This window comes from Nipponia nippon, unplaced genomic scaffold (assembly GCF_047370975.1).
Source record: "Nipponia nippon isolate SJK-2023a ecotype South Korea unplaced genomic scaffold, ASM4737097v1 scaffold_1, whole genome shotgun sequence".
Taxonomy (NCBI): domain Eukaryota; kingdom Metazoa; phylum Chordata; class Aves; order Pelecaniformes; family Threskiornithidae; genus Nipponia; species Nipponia nippon.
The window spans coordinates 8,240,702-8,266,016 of NW_028262290.1; the positions used below are offsets into that span (position 1 = coordinate 8,240,702).

At 37.5% G+C, this 25,315-nt stretch overlaps 1 protein-coding gene across 2 annotated transcripts in view; it reads left to right on the forward strand.

Moving 5' to 3' along the window:
* Nucleotides 1–24,964, forward strand: part of ZFAT (zinc finger and AT-hook domain containing) — a 94,310-nt gene extending 69,346 nt beyond the window's left edge. The window contains exons 13-17 of one of the 2 annotated variants that reach the window (XR_015701465.1): nt 6,039–6,157; nt 7,878–8,004; nt 10,080–10,210; nt 10,519–10,704; nt 23,040–23,178. Coding sequence is in view for 1 of the 2 variants with exons in the window: in XM_087744454.1 (XP_087600580.1) it covers nt 6,039–6,157; nt 7,878–8,004; nt 10,080–10,210; nt 23,040–23,279 (617 nt within the window). In the remaining variant the exon portion in view is untranslated. Of the gene's footprint in view, nt 1–6,038; nt 6,158–7,877; nt 8,005–10,079; nt 10,211–10,518; nt 10,705–23,039 lie in introns of both variants that reach the window. The other variant, XM_087744454.1, reaches the window with a different exon arrangement.
* Nucleotides 24,965–25,315: the final 351 nt, after the last annotated feature.

Consider the following 25,315-nt stretch of genomic DNA (forward strand, 5'->3'; position numbering starts at 1 on the left):
AATATTAAATTGTGTTGAAAATATTTTAATGCTTGGTAAAGTTGAGTTTCTTACTTTGTTTCTGATAATTTTAGAAAGTGTTTTCCCTATTTTTTTTTTTTAATAGAAACTGCCAGCCTTTTTGTAATATCTTTTGGGATCTTCAAAATTTCTGGTTTTGTTGAAGAAGAATAGAGACCAAAATAATGCTGTTGTATTAGATAATGAATTGAATATAATTCTTCTAAGATGACACTATTTCTAAATAGTATTTCCAAATTATTCATCTAACACAGAACACTTATCTGTTGAAGGCATTGATCCATGTTAAAATAATACTGAAATTATGACACAGAAAGGCACTCAAAGTCTGAGACTCTCCCTCTATACTTGCACTATAATGGAGAAATGTATACCTACATTAAGGAGTTTGAGCCTGTGTTATTTTTATATGACATTTCTTTTTTTCCTTTTTGTCAAAAAAAAAAAAAACTGGAATAATTTAAAAAGTAGATCTTTGTCTATAAATTTCAGCGCAGGAGTGTATAGTAGAATTTTAAGATTATTTTCACAGACAGTGAAAGTTGTCAGGGAACCTGCAGTTGTTTTAAAGAGGTAATATTGACTTGGTCAGTACTCAAAGCCTCTATTCTGTAGTCGTGCTGGTGAAGGAAGAACTGTGCACTGTGGGGAGCTTTGTTTAACCTTCCAAATATCTGAGCACTGCGAGGAATTCTTTGTCCATGGCCACTCTTAAGAACAGGTACCTGAGATTTAATTTTGTTAATGTGAAATTAAGGATCACATTTATAATGTTTTGAACAAATAAAATTAATGATATGCTAGTTAGGTTTTCCTTCCCCTTTGGGAGCCAGATAAATGCACTTCTGAAAATAATTCTTTTCCACTGAAACAAAAAACGTGTAAAGTAGTTGAGAATGCAGGAGTAGTCTTATAATGAAGACATTAGAGTGAGATGAGAGAGAACAGCCTTTAATTTTTTTCTGTGGTGGATGTGCTTTGTCCACCACATTGGGGCACTGGGCAGTGATTAATGGGATGAAATTTAACAAGTCCAAATGCCGGATTCTGCACCTGGGATGGAGTAACGCCAGGCACAAGTTGAAATTGAGAGAGGAGTGGCTGGGGAGCAGCCCTGCAGAAAGGGATCTGGGGGTGCTGGTCGACAGCAGGCTCAGTAGGAGTCAGCAGTGCGCCCTGGCAGTCAAGAGGGCAAACCGCATCCTGGGGGGCATCAAACACAGCAGGACCAGCCGGTCAAAAGAGGTGATGATCCCACTGTATTCAGCATTGGTGCAGCCTCACCTTGAGTACTGTGTGTGGTTCTGGGCCCCACAGCTTATGAAGGATGTGAAGGTCCTTGAATGTGTGCAGAGGGCAACAGAGCTGGTGACAGGGCTGGAAGGCATGTCCTGTGAGGAGCAGCTAAGGACTTTGGGCTTGTCTAGTTTGGAGAAAAGGAGGCTGAGGGGCCACCTCATCACTCTCTACAGCTTCCTGAGGAGGGGAAGGGGAGAGGGAGGTGTTGATCTCTTCTCCCTGGTATCCAGTGACAGGACACGTGGGAATGATTCAAAGCTGTGCCAGGGGAGGTTCAGACTGGACATGAGGAGGCATTTCTTTACCGAGAGGGTGGTGAAACACTGGAACAGGCTTCCTAGAGAGGTGGTCAATGCCCCAAGCCTGTCAGTGTTTAAGAGGCATTTGGACAATGCCCTTAACAACATGCTTTAGCTTTTGGTCAGCCCTGAATTGGTCAGGCAGTTGGACTAGGTGATCGTTGCGGGTCCCTTCCAATGGAAATATCGTGTTGTATTCTTTCCGTCTCTGACTTTGCATCCTTCTCTGTCTTCCTTTCCTTACACAGCATTTGTATTTCCTGTGCTACCACTAGTGCTGTGCCTGCTTTCCAGGTGTTCACCTGCTGTGTTGAGTTTTAAAGGGCCTTCATCAATATAGTAGCTATGAAGCCAGTGCCTCTTACCAGGACTCTGCCATGAAGCAAGCCATGTTAGTAGGTGCACTTTTCCCACATGCAACCTCCTTTGCCAGCTTCATCTTCTGCTCTATGACACATCCCATGGATCTTGCACATAGGCTCAAAATAAAAACAGGACACCTGCAGATTTCTTATCATACTGTAGAAACATTGGTTTTTCTCAATGTTTTGGTATCTCACTGGGGAAAAAAAAAAAGTTCCTTGTGGAAAACTTGAGTTAATTAGGATTTGCATTTGGAGTTGATAAACATGAGTCCTATTGAAGTTTAAAATTTTCCTAATTTTGGAATCAGAAGATCTGTATCTGCGTCGCACAGCACAGACAGGTCATTGTGGACATGTTATGCAGTATGACGGTATTTGTTTCTGACCTGCTTGGGCCAGCAGTTGCAACTAGCTACTTGACTAGCCTCTGTCAAGTTTCAATTTACCATATTCATAGATGTGAAAAGCAATTTTGGAAAATTATTCATGTATTCATATAAGGGAAGAAGACCCTTCAGACCTGATGTTAAACAAGTCCTTTGAAATTAAAGGACTACAGAGGAAAAGGAAAAGGTGAGAGAGCCAGCAAGTGAAAGTGTTTGGGGGAAAAAAAGTGAGAAGGGAAACTAACAGAGATTAACATCTCATAAAAGCTGTCTATATCTAGTTGTATTGTATTCTGCTTGTTCTAAGTTACCCACTGAGCCCAGAGTGAATTGCTTCACACTTGTTCATCTTTTCTTCTCTACTCTCAACTGGTTTTTGACTACATTGCAGACATTGAAAATAATCTTAACTGGAAATATTTATATGAATGTAGACTGCTGGACTCCACTCAAGATTCCTAGAATGAGTTTATAAATAAATGAATGATTCATAGAATAGAAGAGGGGACATGATCATTTGAGCAACTGCATTGCCAGGGATAGACAGCAGTATTTAATTTCTGGGCTTATATTAGAAATTAGGATCAGCCAGGATCAGAGAAATGCTTGGGGGTCTTTTGATTCTTCTTATTTAAACAGAAGTCTATGATCTGACATTTATTTTAGTATTTTAAAGTAATAAAGGAAAATAAATACTCCAAGAATTTGATGTATTCTGCATAGGGGACAAGATAGTTGCTCATTTGATAGTTTCCTTTTTTAGTTTCATTTGCTTTTTGCTGGGCAAGTCACATAAATTTTTTCCCGAAATTGTTTCTTTTCACTGATATTCCCTGCCATCCAATGTTTTGTTTCTGTATTTCTGCACTCTCTGGGAGACGGATTTTCGATTTGTGTTTGTGCAGCAACTTGTGCAGTACGTACGTGATGATCCAGTTGTGGCCTCTAGGATCTATTATACCACTATCATCACATGCTTTCTTTTAACATAAAATAATAATTGTCTTAGGGAGACTTTAGGCCAATAAATAAATTGTTTGGAGAGCACATGTCAGTGCCATGACAGAAGAAAGTTGTGGAGCTGTATAATACTTGTGTGCATTATTTTGTTGCAAACGTCAGTTTTGGTATTGAAAATAGATAAGGTGTGTAATTCGTTGACTTTCTGTGTATGTTACTCATTGCTTTAAAGAATCATCTAGAAATTAATTTTCCTGAGCTTTCATATCAAGTCACTGACGTGGAGTTACATATTACCAGTTTAATTCTATGCTTCCATTATTTGTTCTTTAATTAAAGTCATGATGACAAAAGTTACAGCTTTAACTTATCTCGTGTATTGTTATAATGGTTTTAATATCAAAGTAATGCAGAAAAGTGTCCTCTCTTTCATGACAGCAGTTTTTTCCTAATACTGCAGATTGGTCTGAAATTAATATTTAATTTCATTTTCTGTAACTGATATTATCTTTGTCCTAATCTGAACGAAGGTATTTTGCTTTTGTGAAGTGTTGAATGTAAAGCTCCTTGATAGGGAAACTTTTGGTTTTGTATGTAACGGTGAAGACTTAAAATACATTGAGAGCAAAAAGGGGAAGTTGTAGAGGGATAATAAGTAATAAGTGTCAGTGAAAGACTCTAGTGACTAAGCGTAGTTATATTTTGTTTTATCAAAATAAAAAGTCTGTTTCTATTCACCTGGTAGAATACCATATGGTAGGTTTCCATTACTGTAAAACTGAATGCTTTTTGTAATCACCTTATTCATAAAAGACTATGTGCAATGAGAACTTGGCTTATAACCGTCTTATGAGAGTATATTTGAAGTATTTGGACATGATGGGTAAGAGTCATTATTTGCCATGGTAATGAGGAGACAGCCATCTGGTGGCATAGTTCCTAAAGTGGCATAACGCCCTTCCCTTGCCGTTAGCTTTGTTAGAGTGAGTTCTGGTCACCTAATGCAACAATTTATCACCTACAGATTATTTCTGTTCTGCTTTAGTCAATAGAGGGAAAACAGAGAACTACTTATTTGCATAATTACAAGCAACTGAGATCTGACATTTGACCAAATGACTTTCGTAAGAAAAAGAAGTAAAAGCTGTTTAATCTAGTGTGGAAAACTGGATGCTTATGATTTCGTCATACTTAGTTTTTTGCCTGTAATGCTGCATTTTCAGACAGTAAACATTGTGCTAAATTCATGCTATGCATCATTTTGAAGATAGTCAGAAAACTTAGGTTTACATTTTTATGTGTTAGCATAAACACTAGAAACTCTCAAAAGCAAAGATAGCTGGTTGAAGATGACATTACATTGTTAACTCTTCCTGGTTTGCTTTCATAATGTGCCAAAAAACTTATTAATGTTTGTTTGAACCTTGAGAAAACTAGAACAGCTGTCTTAGAGAAGATATATTTTTTTAAAAATTATTGAAGTATGCCACTACTGTGTATGTTAAATATTAAGGCTTCAGTGTTGTTTATCAGCACTCAGAAAAAATCCCAGCACTTACTGAAAGAGGACAGTGCGCTATGGTTTTGCGTTGTGTCCTGAAGGCCAGCACACCAGGGCTTTGTAAGACAACAGGGGACCGATATTTGAAGCCAAAGGTTGTCCGAGACCCATCTTGTAGATTTTTGGACTATACATACAATTTACATTTGAAGCCGCAGTGATATGTAATGCAGTAGGCATTAAAACTAGTTTCTAAGGAACTCTGTGATTTGAAATAAAAGAGTATTTACAGGGCAAAATGATTAGTTCGGAATTATTTAAAGCATGTGCTAGGCTTTGTTTTCGTGGGCCTAAAGCAGAACATAAGTCATAGACACCTGCAGACTTGAAAAACATTTCACTTGGAAACTATGACTAGTCTTCATTGGTGCTGCTAAACTTGAATTTCAGCAAGAGTCATGACTGTGGGAATGATTCTGCACAGGCTGAGGCATCCCCTAGGTTTGCAGCATTTTTTGCAGGCGGAGGAAAAAATGGGGTGGGGTTGGTCAAACTTAGCATGGTGCCATTCCTTGAAAAAACTTTCCCCTCTCTGATGTACATGCCGCTTCTAGAATGGCTTTTGTTAGCAAGGCAAGCACAAGTTCTCAGCCAGAGATAAGTTATTATTTACTTTGCAGTTAATGTTCTCTCTGTTACAGTTTGGGTATCTCCCTTAACATCTAGCTCCTGAGAGATGAAACCAATACTTCTTATGTGGACCTAATTGCAGAAATTATGCTGTATGTGAGACGAATGCAAATAGTTGTCTGTTCCTGCTCTTTCTTTCTAATTGTTCTGTGGTAGGGGTTCCCTAGGGATAGAGGTGCAAGAAGGCGGGAAAGATGGGAACAGCATTCCTGCAACTTCACATCCACCAAAGGGAGGCATGCAGGCAGGGAAGCAGGATTGCTATACCTTCCCAGATATATGAGTTGTTCCAGACTCCTTCCATTACCATTATCCAAAATTGCCCTTTAAGCATTATGGGAGTTCACCTACTTTATTTTTTTTCCCTTTTTTTTCCATGTTGGACACACGGCTAAAGGAAACCCACATTACAGTTATGTGACTTGATTGAGATGGGGTCAAATTAAATGGGTCCTTACTGCTTTGAAAAAGAATTTATATGAAAATAACTCAAGGATTTATTTGTGTTTCCTTATAGGTGGCATTAAGTGTCCTGTTTGCAGCTTTGTGTACGGTACAAAATGGGAGTTCAACAGACATCTTAAAAACAAGCATGGCATGAAGCTAGTGGAACATGATGGGGAGACCAAGTGGGAGGTAAAGCAAAGTTGCCGTGGTTTTGGTCCTAAGATTTTAAAAAATTTTAGGGAGAAAAGTGAGGATAAGAAGAAGTAGTATTCAAAAATGTGTTCTTGACTTTATATAAGATCAGGAGGTCCTGTGATCTCATCTCCATTTTGAATGCATGCATTGCTATGACTTTTAAGCTTGACTACTTTAATATCTGGTAGGATTGACAACACTGTAAGTGCTTATTTCTGTATTTTAGGGCTCTAGTCTTCTATTTGCAGCAGAAATGGTGAAAGTTTTAGCAAAAAAAAGTGAAATTGAAAAACTTAGTGCATTTTGTTATATGCTAAATATTCAGTGGTGTTAACTGCAAGATGTGCAAAGCTGCAATCCTATACTGAATTAATGAAGGAAGCTTATGTCTTGGTCTAGAAAAGGTTAGAATCTGGAAAACTGAATTTCTAAATTGATCAGCTAAAAAAATGGTACTGTTATACAGCGTAAGTCTTCTGTCATTTGTTCTGTGTTTCCAGCTTCAATCCAAAGTATGTAGGAAGTCACAGTATCACTAAGATCAGACCTTAAAAAATTTAAGTTAGACCTAAGAAGCTGCATTAGAAAAAACCAAACCAACAACCTGAATTTTCTCAGTTTGGGGTGGGGTAGGGCAGCTACCTTGAGAGGGCTTACCCTTTCAAGCTTTTTCCACTGCTGTCATATGTGTTGCTATTTGTTTTAAAATGAAAACTGTTACTCTTATAGAGCAGAGCTGGCTGTAGATGCAGAAGCTATGGGAAAACCACAGAACTATCTAGACACTTTTATTTAAAAAATTACAGTTGGCAAGTTGAGTCTTTTCCACTGCTTGGGCAGGCTATTGTTGGTGTCCAATGAGACGAAAAAGCCAGAAGTCAACTGCAGTTGGCTGACCTCCATAGTTTAAGACCTGTTCTGCTAAATTTCAGGCAGTCTAGCCCCTGTTGTAAATCGAATGCCTGATTGGGAAGAGCTGTCCTGCAGTTCTTGTTTAACAGTTTTTGAGTATCCACAGATAGAATGTTAAGTCCTTGAAAAATATCGGAGTACGTTCTATATAGACAGTTAGTCAAAGAAGACAAGGCAGGCATTTTAAAATGTAGTCCTTCAAAGTCTTGTGTCCACGTGCATTTCATAAACCATTCTCTGTACACTCTCCCAGTAGCTGCCCAAACCTGAAAAAATCAGAGGACATCCAGGATGCAAGCATGTCTCTTGCTGAAACAGCTACAAATAGAGAAATCCAATCAGAGCAGGAATACATATTGACAGCTTGTCTTGAAAAAACATAGTTGTGGAAAGGACAATTTTTCTAAAACAAAATGCCATTTTCAAACTTGAGAGCCATTTTACCAGATCTGCAAGAACATGCATTATAAACTAATTTTGCCCAAAAGGTCTTTACTAGATCCTGATAGAATAGAGATCTGCTGTTATTTTACAAAATAACTGTGCAACACAAACGAAGTCAAGATAATTTAGCATGCTTAAAACAACTTTTGAAGTAGAATCTAGAAGAAAACTATGGGATGATATCCCAACTCCCATGTAATATTCTTCTTGAATTCTGTTTCACCCGGTATTTTTATAACTCTTGTTACAATATTTGTTGTCCAAAACTCATTCCTTTAAACTCAGAACTTTCATTGTTCTCTAAATTATTAAAATGAGAGTGAGATTATTTATGCCTTGGCTGGGTTTTGTTTTCAAGTTAACTGCTGAAGTTTCTGAAGAAGCATCCACTCAGTATCTCCATATCACAGAGGCTGGAGAAGATGTTCAAGGCACTCAAGCTGCCGTAGCTGCATTACAGAACCTTAGATATACTCCTGAGAATGGTAAGTTACCTTTTTAGGTTGGAACACAAAATATATGTTTTTTCATAAGTATCTAATTCTTTTGAGTGTACTGGGCAATATATGATGTCCTGTGAAACTATTAGAAATGATGAAATTTGTCATCCGGAACTTATTTCTGCGGGGGTTACATTTTTCTTTGAGAATAAATACTGAGAAATGACCATTCTTTATGAATTTCTGTATCCTTAAGTCATTAATACTTATCACACTCTGTTTTGCACTTTATTATTAGGTATGTGAAATTTCCTGCCTATGTTATTAAATATATTGTGAAATCAGCTATCTTGGTGGAGTAGATGGTGTGTATCTAATGGCAATTCTCTAGCTATTATTTTTCTCCCTGCTTAAGTCAGCCAGACTGCAGAAGTGACATGGTGGAATAGCTCATTTACCATGCTCCCAAGACAGTACTAACAAACTTAATTCTGATGGTACACAAAACTAAGTAAGCTATTCTGTATCAGATTGAAAAAGAGCAAGAGTGGGATTAGATAATGATTGCTAAGTAGGAAATAACAAAAACTGGAAGAAAAAAAAAATGTCCAGGTCTCTGAGAGTGTTAAATCATGAGAGACTAGAGTAGGTGTTCATATGTTTTGTTTTTATATATAGAATCATAGAATCGTTAAGGTTGGAAAAGACCCTTAAGATCATCGAGTCCAACCGTTAACCCAGCACTGCCAAGTCCACCACTAACATGTCCTCAAGCACCACGTCTACCTGTCTTTTTGAATGCCTCCAGGGATGGAGACTCAACCACTTCCTCAGGCAGCCTGTTCCAATACCTGACTGCCCTTTCGGTGAAGAAGTTCTTCCTAATGTCCGATCTAAACCTTCCCTGGCCCAGCTTGAGGCCGTTTCCTTTCATCCTGTCGCTTGTTACTTGGGAGAAGAGACCGACCCCCACCTCGCTACAACCTCCTTTCAAGTAGTTGTGAGAGCAAGAAGGTCTCCCCTCAGCCTCCTCTCCTCCAGACTAAACAGCCCCAGCTCCCTCAGCCGCTCCTCATAAGACCTGTGCTCCAGACCCTTCACCAGCTTTGTTGCCCTTCTTTGGACACCCTCCAGCACCTCGATGTCCTTCTCGTAGTGAGGGGTCCAAAACTGAACACAGTACTCGAGGTGCGGCCTCACCAGTGCCAAGTACAGGGGCACTATCACCTCCCTGGTCCTGCTGGTCACACTATTCCTGATACAAGCCAGGATGCCATTGGCCCTCTTGGCCACCTGAGCACACTGCTGGCTCATGTTCAGGTGGCTGTCAACCAACACCCCCAGGTCCTTTTCCACTGGGCAGCTCTCCAGCCACTCCTCCCCAAGCCCAAGCCTCTTTCCTTTTCATACTTTGTGTGAAGTGAGAATACAACTATGTATGGGTTTGTTGTTTGTTGGTTGTTTTTTTTTTTTGTTGTAAACTTGCCTTTCCTTTGGCAGGGCTACATACATCAAGAGGATTTAAAAAAAAAAAAAAAAGGGCAAACATGTTCTGATCCCATGCTTATAAAATGATAAGCATATGCTCTCTCAAGCAATTAACTGTTCCCTTCAGCACATTAGTGATAACAGTACTTCCTTTAGGTTGAGGGGTATTGCAGATGGCCAGACAGATGGTAAACACAGGTTTGTAATATACCAAATAGCTGTTGTGGTTATAGATACAGAGTTCAGGTTCTGTTTAAGCTGAATGTCTGGCAAATAAACATTTGGATTGGTAAATTCTTGCAGCTTCCTAATTTACAGTTGCTACTATGAGTTGTACCTATTGTTTGTTTATTCAATGTATTCTTTTAGATCTCTCTCAAATAAGCATAGAACTGATCAGTGTAGCTTCACTTGCTGATTCATGCATTCCTTGGGCAAATTTGTTTTGTGAATACTTTCCTGCCATAGATCTATTATTAAAGTGTCATGTTATTGAGCTATTTGAAATTTATAAACAGTGCTGTGAGTCAGGGTTAAAGCAGGAGGGGAAGGAGTGCCTGTAGGACTTAAATTCACATACCCTTAGAGCTGTTTTACTGTAATGATCTTATGCTTACTGTCTTTCTGATAAGGTGAAAGACTTGATCCAACAGCTGTAAACATCCTGCAGCAAATCATTGAGTTGGGTTCGGAAACCCATGATGCTACTGCAGTTGCTTCTGTAGTTACCATGGCACCTGGCACTGTGACAGTGGTAAAGCAGGTAAGAGCTCTTTTCTTCTCTAAACCAGCTATATTTAATTTTCATATATTTATTGTGAAATAAGTGTTATTTTGCATGGGCTAAATTTTGAATGACCATGCAAGACACATATAGCATTTTTCCTAAACTAATTTTTTACTACGTCGTGTGTATGTGTGTTTATATGCCCACACACATTTATACATATATACACATATATGTTTATACAGATAAAAAGGCATACATTTTTGCATGTGTATAAAATATGAATGAACAAATATACATATATATGTACCTGTGTGTGTGAAAATACAGCTTTTTTTTCGCAGGTGTTTTCAGGCTTTTTAAAACAACATACCTGCATTGTGCGTGGGCACTAGGTTCCATTGTCATCTAAAAGAATCAGGAGGTCCTTGGCACAGCGTTCATCCAGATAGAGAAGAGCACGGAAGGGTGTTGCTTGTGCAGAACTGTGCGTGCTCTGCAACCGTAGTGCTGTAGGACCATACCCAGAGGTGAACCATGGTCGTTAGTCTTTGCAGTACTGTCCTGTGGCTGAAATTTGACAGACTTGTGGGGTCCTAAAATCACGTACCCTGGGGACAAATGAGACTTCTCCTCAGTTTGAGTTCACACTGCCTTTCTAATGAGGGTTGCAACACAAGTGATTTGGAGGCGCGTAACAGCTCCCAGAAGAATATTGCAGATGTTCCTTACAGCAGTTGCTTTTGTGAGACAAAGGTCGGCGTGGCCACCCACATTTGAGATAAATAAAGAAAAATTCAATTGAGTTGTAGTCGGTTGAAAAGATCTGTAGTTAATTTTGTTGTTACCGGGGAAGTTGTGCTAGACCAGAAGATACAGATCAATATTAAAAAAAAAAGAAGTATAAGATTGATTGTTAATTTCAGGCTTTTGCATGAATTCTCTTTCCAGAAAAATGGTGGATTCTACTGATAATTAAGTGACATAATTTGTGGTAGGCAATATAGTTCCTCTTAAAATGAGACAAACCTTATAAAATATTGCTAGAAGTAACTTCAATGTATGTATATTTTTCTTGAAGTTTGATACTGCACAGTTTTTGCTAAAAATATTCGCAATGTGCGGTATTCCTAAAGCACTTCAGAAATTAAGAATGATAAGATACACAAAATCAGCAAGTAAAAAGGAATAATTTTCAATTTGAGGTGGCTATTGAGTGCAAACGTCAAGACATTTGCTCAGTATTTCTTCCTCACAGGTGTCTGCTAACTTTGTTGCTGACATTTTATGTTTTTCCCTACAGTGTTCTCCAAGCTCCACTTGTTCGTCCTGTTTCATCATACCTCTCTGCTTATCCCTTTTCCCATTCTGTTCATTGATTCATTGGGGTCTCTGCACTCAATGTAGTTGATAGGTGAGAGAAGGAAAGTACATGAGAAGTCTTTAATTCCTGAAGAGTTTAAGTAACTCTTTTTATTTGAACCAAAACTCTTAGTATTCTGAGAGCTAGAACTAACTTTTGAGTTCGGTATTTTTTGTAGTGTTGTGGATGTTGAATTCATGAGAGCTCCACAAAAGTGAGAAGTCCGTAGTCTGTGAAGGCAGTATTTGGATAATTCCTAAACCTGCCATCCAAATGCCAGGGAGATAAGGCAGAATTTCAAGACAAAGCATTTTGAGATGTTCCTTTGCAATACTTCACAGGTATTTTGATTAGAAACCATGTAAGAGTCTTTTGATTTTTTTTTTTTTTTTTGAAGAATAACAGAATCAAATTTGGAAACTAAATTCAGTCATTAAAGAGGAGAGACATTTTAGTTCTCTTTAGGTGCAAGTTTCAAAACAGCCTTAATGGTAGAGTCACTGCCAGTGTGCACGCTGTGCTATACATATGATCTATTTAAAGGCTGAATACAGTATTAGCCATTGGTGTTTTTCTATGCTGCCTGTCAATATTACTGAAACCTGTTCTTCCCTTAAAAATGCATCTTTTGAGGCCTTTCTACTAAAAGCCTAGGAAAAGGTGACTGTTAAAAAAGCAGCTGCCAAGGACAAACTGAGTTTTGATATTTGAACATTAAATATAAAAAAAAACATAATTTAAAAAATTGAGTGATTTTTCCTCCTCCAAGTATTAAATCTGATCAATGTCTGATTCATCGTAAAACCTATCGTCTTCCTTGTTAAACCATCTGAATTTGCTGACAGCTTTTTGTAAGTAAATGTTTATATTCCAAATTAATTCTCTTCCTCACTTTTTAATCCATATTTCTAGCCTTTGAGTTTACAAGCTGCTAAGCATTGATCACTTATTTTTCCCTTGCCTTGTATACATCAATGACTCTCAGTGGCCTGATGTCAAACTGGTACAAGCTCCACTCCTATATCAAATCAAATATTGAATTCTCAGAGTGCAGAGTCTTTTTGTTGCTTTTTGGTTTTGTTTTCTTTCCGTCCCTGTAGAGTCTTGTTAATATAAAACACCTTTTTTCCCCTAACTTGAAGTCACACAGAAGCAAAATCAGTGAGGAATTTAAGTACATCTCAAGCTGAGTTTATGCTGGATTTTACTAATGCCTTACTTCGATGCTCAAAGCACCATTCCTCTATTAACATGTTTCTTGCGTGTACTGGAATGCCTACTCATTTCTTTCTCTGGTAACCTCCGTGACTTTTCAGTTCGTGTGTGCAGAAGTGTGCAGATCTGTGATTTCCCAGGGGAGGATCAAGTGGCAGTACGCCTACTGACAGCTGACTGCTTGGTTACCTTTAGTGGGCTTTATGGAAGTAGAGCAAGGACCAAGGGAGGTCTGTAGATGATGATGATGATTTCTCTTTTAATTTCTTCTCTTTTGATTTTCTGTATAAATCTATGTTTTATCAAAGTCTGTTTGATCTGTTATACAGCTTTAGTTAGTTTCCAGTTCTTGTCTTCCCACCTGCTTCAGAATTATAGCCACACCTATTTTTAATTTGAGGGAAAGAAGTCTTTAAATGTTATTAACGTGACTGTAATCCTCTCTGATTCAGAATATTGACGTTTCTTTTTTCTTCAATACTGACTTGCTTTCTGTGGGATATCACTCATTTGTACCTACGACTTTGTCAGGTTCTAATTATGCTGAGTTCCTAATTGTTAACCTTGAAGGGATCTTAAGACATGTTCATATTTCACTTTCCTACTGGAAGATGTATTCCACACTTTCTTCCGTGACCTTCAGCTGCTCTTGTGGACTGGGAGACAAAAAATTCATTCAGGGTGTCAGCAATATATCAGCATCCTCTGTCACTGAATTTCCACTCTTGTTCTTTAATGGCCTCACCGAGTCCTTGCTTAGCAGCTTGGTTCCATTTTTTTTCTTAACAACATTTATTGTAGTTGTTCTGATTTTTATGCTGTTATGTTGTTGGGTTTTTTTTCTTTTTGTCTAAAGACATACATTACCCGTTTTTTTCCATCAGTTCTTACCTTCATATCTCATTTTTAGCTAGCCCTTGCAAGTTGCCTTCATGTTTCTGTGTTTGCACCAAGAAATTTCTTCTGAATCCTAAATTATTAGAACGCTTTAAAAGTATTTTTTGCTGTAAATGTCACACGATATTGTCGCTATCTTTTGTCTCCCATTTCCTTCCTGGAACTTTCTCCCATTGTCCTCTTACTTACTTTTCACCCATAAAAGTGCCATTTACACTTGATCCTTAAAATGGTCTGTGAATCCAGATGTATCCCTCAGTAATGCTGCCATCTTCATGCTTTAGCACTTCCCCTAGCCTGTGTGCTCAGATACCTTCGGTGTGCAGTGCTTGTAGTGTTCCAGGTTAATGCAAGACTTTTGCCTGCAGAAACAAACTCTGTGTTTATCCATAAGTCCTTTTCAGCCTATTGCGAGATGTCTAGTGTATTAGCTAGATCTGACTGGTATATTTCTAAAATTGGTTTCTACTAAGTCCCAAGACAGAAAGGATACCATGTTTGAGGTGTTCTATTAAATTATTATTCTGGGTTGCATGTAGTCTTATTGCAAGTATCTTAAATCATGAGTACACATTATAATGGAGGTGAAATCAAGATGACATTGTCTGTTTGAAGCCCCCAGCTCCTGAATTGGGTGTTGAGGAAAAAAAAAAAAACAGTTCTGACTTTGGAAACTTCGTATTTTTTGTTCATATGACTGGTTTTATAAAAGACGACACTTTGATAACATAGCAATAACCAATCCCAACCTGAATCGGGATTCATCTTACAATTTTAAACCCCCAAAAATGCAAAATCAGCCCTATTTAGCTTGGGTTATGATTGGGAAATAGAAATCATTGTTGGCTCTGATAGTGTCGTGTATGAGCCCTTTCAAAGGCTGTGTCTAGAGCCCAAAATGAGTTTAGCTCATTCTTGCCTGAGAGTCAGTATACTAACCTGTTATCAAAGTTAAACTTCTCCTGGTATCTAATTTGGGAGAAATCTTGTAGCATGACAGCTATGAAAACATACTGCTGCTAAGGAATGTAATACACACCAAATGCCCAGGAGAAAAAGTTAATAATGCGGAGTTCTACCCGTATGATCTGAGATTGGCAAAAATCCACACTGAAGCTTTGATCACAGCATGGCAGGAGAAGTGTATCCTTGTCAGTTTGAGTCCTTTTCAGTTGCTAGTGATCCAGTCTGAATCTCTTTCTGACAGAGCTAATGAAGATACTTCTTTATGGCATGGTATTTGAATTGTTCTGCACTGCTTAAAGACCAGAAAAAGGAACAAGGTGGGGAAAAGGTGAGAGCAAAGAGTGCTAAGTTTGAAGAATAACTAGGAAAGAGGCTAATAAATGCTTAGAAAAGGCAGGAAATATTGTTCACAGTGGATGGTAAACACAGACAAGAAAATGGGGAGAAAGCAGTTTTATGAGAACAGAGCACATAGCAAGGTGGAGGGACTGGAAATGTAAAACAAGTCACTGTACTTTTTGCGTATTTGACTTTCTGTGTCCTGTTACAGATATACTTTTGCCCTCATGCCTTAGGGTGGAGAGTGATTCATTTGGCTTTTTGTTTATTTTGCTAGCAGAGGCTGTTCATTCTGTTATTTGTATCGGTGGACTATTTTCCTAGCTCACGTGCTGAATATAAAGGCAGGATTGGAGGATGAGCAGTCATCCCAGTATCACAGCCACCCTTGATTTACAGTGTCTGCAGGTCTGTGCTCAAAGACCTGTTTTTTCACACAATATATCTGTATGTAGACTACAACAGAGAGAGTGTTTTAACTACAAACTACCTTGATGTATAGTTATTTCTTTCAGTTAGCATATACATCAAATACGAATATTAAAGGATCCTGAAGAAGAAGTTTGTTCCAAGTTAAACATTTTTTTGATTTAAATAGAGTTTCTTGTGAAGAAGCATTTCCCTCAGAAATGAGCACTCCTGTTATTTTTTGCAGAGGGGACTCTTTCAGTGTGTAGTGTCTGTAAGTTGTTCTCCAGCGAGACAAGATTCAAAGTGCATTTTCTTGGTTTCACAACATGAACATCCTTGAAAGCTTATTTCCTGAATCCCTCCCTGCATTGACCAGAACATGAGAAGACTTGCCCCTTCTTGGCCTGTGTCCATCAGCTCTAGTGTTTGTTATAGTTGTTCTTCTTCCATTTCCAGTGCTTGTTAGCAGGAATGTGTAATGGTAGCAAGATACTTTCTGGTTTAACTCATTTATTTTTCATAAATGCAGTATATTACGTGTACCAAATCTCTTTGAAACAAAAAGTAGAAACTATGTACCGTTCTTTGTCCAAGTTGAAATTTTTCTTTTTGCCTCTAATTACTGAACCAGTAGATTTTTGGATTCCTAGTCTCAACCAAAGTTTTAAATCAGTATGCTATAGTAACCAGTTAAATTTGGTTGCATGTTATCCGTTTTTCAGACTTTTTTCATTTAGATACTGATAGACAAATGTGCTGCTAATTTGCCATGTTTGGACCTGTAATATGTTTTATGTGTCATAGCAGACCAGAGGTTATTGTCCTGATGTGAGAAACTCATCAGCAGATGATTGTGTAAAGCTTTAAATCTTTTCCTCAATATTATTCTTCCTGTCTGAACAAGCCATGGAGATCCCTTTTTATTCAGAGCAAATCCTGACTGCCTCATATACAGAGAACTGCTAGAGAGCAGAGCAGTAGAATAGAATGAATCGTAGAATTTTTTAGTCAGAAATCCAAAAACTAGTCAAAAATCCAGAGCTTCACATGCTAGGTAATACACAGACATTTGTCTTGCATTATCTTTGTTTGCAAAATGACATTGCCACTCTAGACAATCTTCTCCTGTCCCAAGTAAAGATTGCATCTATCCTCTAAAACTTTCCTGTTGCTCTAGAGCCATCACTTCAAGCTCACTCTGAAGATGGCTAAGATGATTGTATTAATCACTAATTATTATTAATCACTAAGATGATTATATCAGTCTTTCTGCACAACTGTTCATCAGTAGTCCACTTTCTTTTTCAACCCTATGGGATGTTAAGTCTTTCCTTTTATTCAAGCCAGAAAGCTGATGTCCTCTTCAGGTAGGATTCTTGGGCCTTGCATGCAGATGATTAGCTAAACGGTGCTGACTTGTTCTGCATGGTGACTTTTATATGGTCTTTTATTTCAACCACTTAGGTAGAATGGTTGTCCAAGCCATCATTATTTTATGCTACAGTTAACTCTGATAGTCTTTTTTCTGACATTCACAGATTATGCTTTGCTCTTTTTGTATTCTTTCAGAAGAATTCAAAGATTACTTTTCTCTGCTCCTCTTTACATCACCCTCTCTTATTCCATTCACTTGATGTTCCTTTTTTGCCACATCAAACAAAACCTTGTTTTAATTTCCAAGGCTTTTTACTCCTTTCTGACTTAGTGTCCCATTTCTCATTAGCTGTAAAGATTTTGACTCCTACCTTTGCTCAGTCCATGAAGATTTAATTGCTCATTACTTTTTTCAAACAAGTTTCTTAATGCCTCCTTCCATATTGTGCTTAGTTATGTGGATTTTTAATGAAGAGCAATTTGTACCTCATTGTCTTCTCTCAATTACTCTTCAAAAATATGATGACAGTAATTATCTGTGGTTAGGCTATTGGTATTTTGATACTAATGCCTGTCACACAAAACTATCACTGTCTCATTTATGTTGTACTCCTCCACCTCCCTTTTTCTGTGTCTGCTTACTGTCTCTTGTTTTATATTGAAATTATAAGGCCTTTGGGGCATGAAATACTTTTTGCCTGTAGCATACCTGATACAATCCAGGTCCTGATCCAAAGCGCTACACTAATATTAACAATAAAGAGCAGTAATTGGCTGCTGAATTCTTTCTCTTTTTCTCCCATTCAGAAATAAGAGACAGGACTGATGTTCTTACTACCTCTGTAGCTTGGAGTGTAGCGTTAACTCTATTCGTGAAAAGAATAGTAACCTATTTTCAACCTAGACTTCTACATAATTTGCTCTGAAGAGTAAGTATATCAACTGTTGCACTAAGCAGATCTTTATCAAGCTTAAGAAAACACTGGATTTCCATGCATGTCACCCTTTATTTTAGTTCCTTTCATCCTTTTATTCTGTGATCTCCTCAGGCTCCAGTAAAATCCTACCGTGGTAACAGTCACTTTCTTCAAAGTGACAGCGATAGCAATGCACAGCAGAGATTACACATCCGCTTGAAGCTGATCACAGAACAGAATTTTATAGCGTAACACATCTTCAAAAATAAATATCTAATAATATTAGCATGGCTGTCGTGTCAAAGGCTCCTGCACGTTGTACTTCAGCAACACACCTTATATTTCAGTCTGGGTCTGATTTGTACCTACATGATACTGGGTGCTGGTGTTCATCTATAAAATTTGCCAATACATGGCGTTATATATAGGTTGATTGTCAACTTTGTGATTGCTTTAGAATATGAAGCAATTTAATGCTTAACATGATGGTACCAGCAAAGGAAAGTTCTAAGTGGGGCAGATGACCCTGTTTTCTCAGCCTCTGTGGAGTTCTTGTCATCTGTGTAACATATAGATAAAATCTCATATCGAGATTACTGTCCTGTTAGAGCTCTTGAAATGATGGCAATGTTGCCATACTTTCTCAGAAGGAAATCTGGTGATACAGCGTTTTGCCAGATGAGTGAGGTTGCCAGTCACAGTCTCTCTGTCAGGATATATTCAACCAGCCAATTGCTAAAACTTTTTAAAAATCTGCATCCCCAGTATGAAGATTTGTTTGCCACCTTGCATTTTATTTTATGCAAAGCAATTCTTTCATATTCAAGTGTCTTATTATTGTGAAACTATTGTGTGCCAGATTGTCTTTGTTTCGTAGCTCATTATAGAGGTTCATATGATCAAATTACAGCATTTTCTCTGTGTGTCTGTGTGTGTTTTTCACACAATATATCTATATGTAAACTAGAACAGAGAGAGAGAGAGAGAGTTCAAATTATTCAAATGGCACTGAACAAAATGGTAGAGACAGTCCTGTAGGCACCAACATAAGCTGGCACATCACATATCCAGGTGCGCTCTGTGATCTAGAATGCTTATATTCACTTTTCCTTTTAATCCTTTCTGTAGACATTTTGTGTATTTTCTTGCTGTGGTGTCTTATGATATAAATAGGAGCATCTGTGACCTAGTGTAAGGTTTTGAAATCCTGCAAGATCTCTGTGATTAATTTTTCTTCTTCATGGTGAACTGAAAGGCAGCATTCAATCTGAAATCAAGGGAGAGATCCTGTAGAGGATTTTAGGTCAAGCCTGGCAAGACTGTTTTAAACACTATGGACCTGCAACTCCTGCTGACTTCAAAGAAAATTGAAGATATTCATTATTTCTCAAGACGAGGTCTAGAATAAGAAAGCAACTTCAGCATCTTACTGCAAATATTATTTTTACTCCTTTTCAGGAACGGGAAGGAGTATATTTTCCTTAATGGCTTGAATTAATTTCTCTCAAATTAAAAAAGACTCGCTTGTTTTGAGAGGAAGAGATTCCTCTAAGAGACACCCATTTTCAGTGTCACTTACATGTATTTGGATGGTGCTTGGATATTTAAGTTAAGAATATTTATAATTTAGAAATGTCGACCTTCTTATGAAGACATGGGAGTGAAAGTCCCATTGGCTTTTGTGAGAGACACATTTAGCTAGTAAAGAATATTTATGCAGGTACTGAATTGATTTAATATGCCAGCTGCGTGTGGCTTCAGCTTCTTACTGTCATTCTTTAGCGAAGGATAAGCAGCCAGATGCTTTTCAGCTGGCTCTCAAACAGAAAAGAGGTCTGGGATGCTACTCTTCAAAAGATTTCAGATGCCAATAAAAAGAATTGAGTGTAGTGAGTTCATTCATTCTGATGGCAGCTGTCCCACTGTTTCATCAATTTGAGGGATGTAAATTAACGTTTTGAGATTATTCCCTGTGGAACAATCTAATAGGAACCAAGCAGAAGCATGTAAACATTGAACTGATTTGAAATGTAAATATCCAAAATAACGTGGTGATTTGTCAAACTAAAAGGATTACAGATAGCTGTCCAAAAAAGATACTGGAAGCTAGAAACAACAGAAATAAGGGCATTAGTCTTCTTTACCCTGCATGACAAGGGTAATAAAACCACATCGATAAAGTCAGGTAGGGAGGTTAAATTAACTTTCTTTATTGGCCATTTTAATTTCAAAAGCGTATAAAACTGAATAAGTATTAGATTGCTGCTATTGAATTGAATGAGATTCTGGTTTCACTTCATTTTCATGTCAACTGTGCTTTATTTATTTTCCTTTCTTCGTTATTTATGTACACTCACAAAACCATATTTAAAATTATTTATGGGTTTTGATTTGGAGTGACTAAAGTGAGACTGTACGAGATTCTTGTCAGACTGTGTTGTGCATTCTTGCAGCTCTTAGCAAATGTAGTGTAATTTTTCTGGCCTGAGGCATGTTGTCAGAGGATTACGTATAGTGCGCTAACACAGGAGAAGTTAGTGTATATTACATAATTAAAGGGCCAAATTTTAGATACCCCTGTTTCTGTATTTGAGGATCTCTAGCATCAAGGGCTGTAATTGTGAGCTGATTCATTACAAGCTGTGAGATATTAATTATCTAACATTTTTAACTGCAGCTTCCTATCTGAATTCGCTAGTGATTAGACTTCTGTCTGGCTGTTATGATCTTCATTAGGAGATCCTGTGTATGTCCTTCCCTTTTGCACAGGGGCTGACACTGGAGCAGGTAGCCTCAGGAAAGAGGAGAGGACAGTGATGAAGAGGGAGTTCTGTGTATGAATTCACAAAATTCCTATTGCTTTCAGTAGAACTTAGAGTTTCTTTAAGAATTAAAAAAAAAAAAAAATGGGGGGGTGCGTGGGGAGGAACGAGAGAAGAAAGCTAACAGTGCTATGTTTCTTTTCATGATTTAGCTCCTTGCTTTTCAAAGAGAGGCTCAAGCTTCTATTAGTAAAGGGTACTTTGGTGATACCCATATGTTGTGACAACATAAATTAGTTTTTCTGAGGGTGGTTGCAAATTTTATTGTCTCAAGACAAGCATCCAGAATCACCCACTTTTATAGGATGTTGAGCTTGAATTTCAGCAGGAGCTGTTTAAAGTAACTTTTGGTTAAAATGTTCAGATATGCTTGGTAAAAGAAACAGAACATGGAAAGGACTTCAGCCCATTCCTGTAGTTTTATCCTATAATCTGAATCCCATGCAACAAAGCCAGAGTCAGCATCAGTAGGTACGATTGTGCTGTTGCATTAAGGTCAATGACAATGGCAAGATTCTCTTTAGATGTTAAATCTTTCACCAGATAAAGTCCACCTATATTTCATCAATATATTACAGGCATACTGACTCTGGGACCTCTGAATAATTTAATGCCTGAACATACTTGTTATTGTTCAAATAACAGCTTTGTATAGCCTGATGAATTGAGTGAAAGTTCAAAGTGATATGAAGTCCTAAGGGGTTTGTGCATCTCTGAAATCTTCATCTGACAGATAATTTAAACACAGAATAAAAAAGTTAAAAGTCAGTGTACAACAATGGCAATGGTTGCTTAGGGAAAAAAAAATGAAATTAGAAGAGTATCAGGAAAACAAACATATAGAACTTCTTTTTCTCCTTGCTGGTCTTTAAGGAGTCAAACACGTGCTTGGAAGCTCTGCTATAATTCTTCCCTTCTGTTCCCACACCCCTCTTAAGCAACAATACTGGACTTAGTTATATTTTCTTGAACTTAATTGTTCTCATACTGCTGTTTACAAAACAATGTTGTATAAATGAGAATTGGAGAAGAACTTTTGAATCAGCTTCTAATTAAAAAAATAGCCCCTTTCTAATTTATGTAATTTAGATTCCACACTTTGTGGAATCTACCGTGTTTGACCTATTCTTTTCAAAATTGCTTACGAGTTCAGTGCTGCTAAGAGCACACCATATACTGCGCTGAGATACAAGGGTACACTGAGATCCAGTAAACTGATAGCTATCAATCCTTTGTTCTCTTCTTATTACACTTTGTATGGTTATTGGAAATACCAGGGAGTTTTGCTTTCCATCATGAGATGTAGGTGAGCCAGCAATTCTGTCTTCGTTCCCTGTTGTTTGTGTAAGTGGACAATTTATAGATGCACTTGATGACATGAAAAAAGTATTTCTTGTAGAGAATGTGACCTCCTACAAATTCAGTCAGCTACTTTTCTTACAGTGAGGAGTAAACATGATTTATCTCTGCAAGCTTACTTCATAAAACATTTGCTAAGCCTAAATGAAAGAGAAATAGGCCTTAACAAAAACAACCCATTTTCTGAAAGAGAAGGAAGAGAGGATTTGATTAACTGCATGTTGCAGTTGCTGGTGGGTTGGCATTTATGATCCAGCAAATAAAACAGCTCTCTTCAATGAACACGGGGAGTGGTATTGTACTGAAAACATCTAACAAATGCTTTTGCGTATCAAAAAATTTGCTATTCCATTCTCTCCTCAAAAGTACTACATCATTTTATCACTAACACTTGAGAGAATGCATTTCCTTCATGTGACTTAGTTTTCTGATGTGTTGTTACTGGCCTGGAGTACTGTGCATAGGAATTTTGTATGGATCTGGTAAAGAATTAAGATTTGTTCTTGAATTCTAGTAAATAGTTTATTTTAATAATTGAGAGCTGTTTGAACTCTTGAAATTCAATACCAAATTGTGTTGTGTTTTTTTTTTTCTTTTTGCCAAGAAGCAAAATGTTCAGTAAAAATTGTTATTTTCAATTGTCACTATCTTTTCAATAATGTAAAAATTGCTGCCACAAAAACAGTAGGCCTTAGGGATCTATTTCAGTAATATTTGCATTTTGCAGTTTTCTAATAAAAGTCCATTAAGGTTTACAATGAATTTTTTACTTCAATCAGTTGGCCAGGGGAAAAAAAAAGAAAAAGAAAGAGATGGGTACAGTAGATGTTTTTTCATGTGGTTTTCGATGGATTCTCATCTCAGTGCTACGAGAGGAATTGTTTGACTTCAGATTTATTCAAATAAGAGCGGTTTTGAATGAATGGCTGCTGAGAGATTAAAGCTGTCTCCAAAGACCTGTGTTCCTGGAACTTTGCAGCTCTCCGTGCATATAACTGAGATGCTGTGTTACTGCGTTCAGTATTCTGTCTAGCTATACACTTATTAATCAAAAGTGCTCACTACACATTTTGTGTAAAACTGACATTTTCTTTCAAAACTATTTGATTTCTAATTTCCGTGCTGTATTTCCATTAATCATCACAATACCAGGTACTTATTGGAAAGGTGAAGTTTGGGTAACCTCTTCAATTTCTCCGTAGGTAAAAGAAGAGGAGCAATCAGCCAATCACACTTTGATGATTCAAGAGACGCTGCAGCAGGCTTCAGTGGAGCTGTCTGAACAGCATCACCTGGTAGTCTCATCAGATGAAGTGGAGGGAATTGAGACAGTGACTGTCTATACACAGGGTGGAGAGGCTTCAGAATTCATAGTTTATGTTCAGGAAGCTATGCAGCCTGTAGAAGAACAAACGGTGGAACAGTCGGTGCAGGAGCTCTAGAGAACAGTGTTCAAAGGAGATGGCTACTAGATTTGCCAAAGCCAAAAGTTCGGGGTTTTTTTCCTAGCCAAAAGCAAGCAAGCTGACAAATTTTCACTTAACTTGTGAAGCGAGACCTTGGTATTAGATAGTGATCTGACTGGTTGGATGGTACCAGTAACTTAGACATTATGTACCAAACCTCCTCAGACTTTTTTTTTTTCTAAAAAATGTTTGTATTTTGAGGAAGAAGTATACTTCCCCTTCTCAGAAGATCTCTCACTTGATTCCTGTAAATCCCCACAAATATTGTCTGTTCAAAACTGTGTTATCCCACAATAATAAACATCTATAAAGGTAGCTAGAATGTCTAGAAAAGTCTATACATCCCATTTTATACATACTTAATATGTGTTTGACCTGACTGGAAGCAGAGTTGGTTTTTGTTTAAATTAGAAGGGCTTATTTCTGAGTGCATGCTTAGAATGTGTTTGCCAAGTTGGGGATCTAACCCAAACAAAGGCTCAGGACTTTAATTAGAACCATACCACAGATGGACTGTAGTTTGTACTTGTGAGATGATCCTTTGAGTCTGGGAGGTATTTAAAGCCATATATGATAATTCTGGGTACCAGTAGGATGACTGTTACTTAGATAATTGAATAATGATAACTCTTTCCATCCCACTGGATAAATACCTGTCCGGTACCATATGATGAAACCAAATCTGTCAAATCAATGAAATATTCTTTTGTTTTTAAGAAAAAAATTATATTCAAATGATTTGTAAATGCTATAAAAGATGTATGTTCATATGTTTTAAACTGACGTGCTTGTAAATATGATTGTGTGAAAGAACTTGTACAAAAAGCTTAAGTAAATATTGACAAGAATCTAGATAGTCTTAATTATGCATGTATATAGTTCCAGATTTTTCTCCATGAATCTTGAATTGTTTCTGATTTAATATTTTTAAATTTGAGCTATAAAGTTATTAATTAATAACAAAATTGTCATGTTTTCTTCTCATGCTCTCATTTCTTAAGTGTTGGCTTCCCTTTCACAGCTAAGTAAAAAATGCTGTTTTGCATTGACTCTGACAAATCATTCCCCCAGTTAGTAGTCTCTAATCAAGAAAGTAGCATAATGAAATCTAGGGGGATCTTCTGTGTGATTGAACTTATTTATGGGCGTTCTGGGTAGAAAAGTGGAAAAAAGCTTTTGACTATGTTGATGTAATGTAGCGAGTTGGTTGTCTGCCTCTTCTAAGTCTGCTGCGTTCTATTTATGCTATACAAAATCAGAGTGCAAACATTTAGTGGTAGCTTCTCCCTTAACTGTGGTGATAGGGAATTTACATTTGTTAATGGAAAAGAACTGAAAATCATTCGACTTTGGTGGTAGCTATGTTTCCTCTGATTTAATCTTGAAAATGCACAAGAAGCCCCAGGGATGTTACATGTGTAGAATGGAGACCTTTTTGCCATTTGGTGTAACTGGCTGGAGCCGGTCACAAATGTCAGTGTTGATTTCTTACATCTTCCGTAAAGTTGACTAGAATGAGCCACGAAGTGTTTAATGACACTTGCAGTGTGATAGAAGCTGCTGCATCAAATGTATCAACTTGATTAATCTGCATAAGAAACTTTGGTTGTGTAATTACTGGTTAAAATTTAGTGTTGATTTGCAAGAATAATGTTTTCTATTATCTGAAAGAGAAGAAAGCAGTCTCAAAGTTTTCTTAGAATTTATTGAAATATTTACAGCCCGTCTGCTGTCAAAACCACATTTGGAAGAGCGTCATGATCGTGGGTGGTAACAGCTATGTTCTGAAAGTAAAACCTTTCTGAATCAGTTCAACAATGTATTGTATTATTATCTGACTGGGGGGGGGGAACAGAAAAATATTTTGCTATGCATCACTCGAGAATTCTTAAGTAAATTATTTCCAGATAGACGCAGTACTTCTGTCTGTGAGAGGTGTGTCTGTATTTGGAGGAAGGGTTTGGGTTTTTCATTTATTTTAATTCCAATATATCATGGCCATGCATACCTAC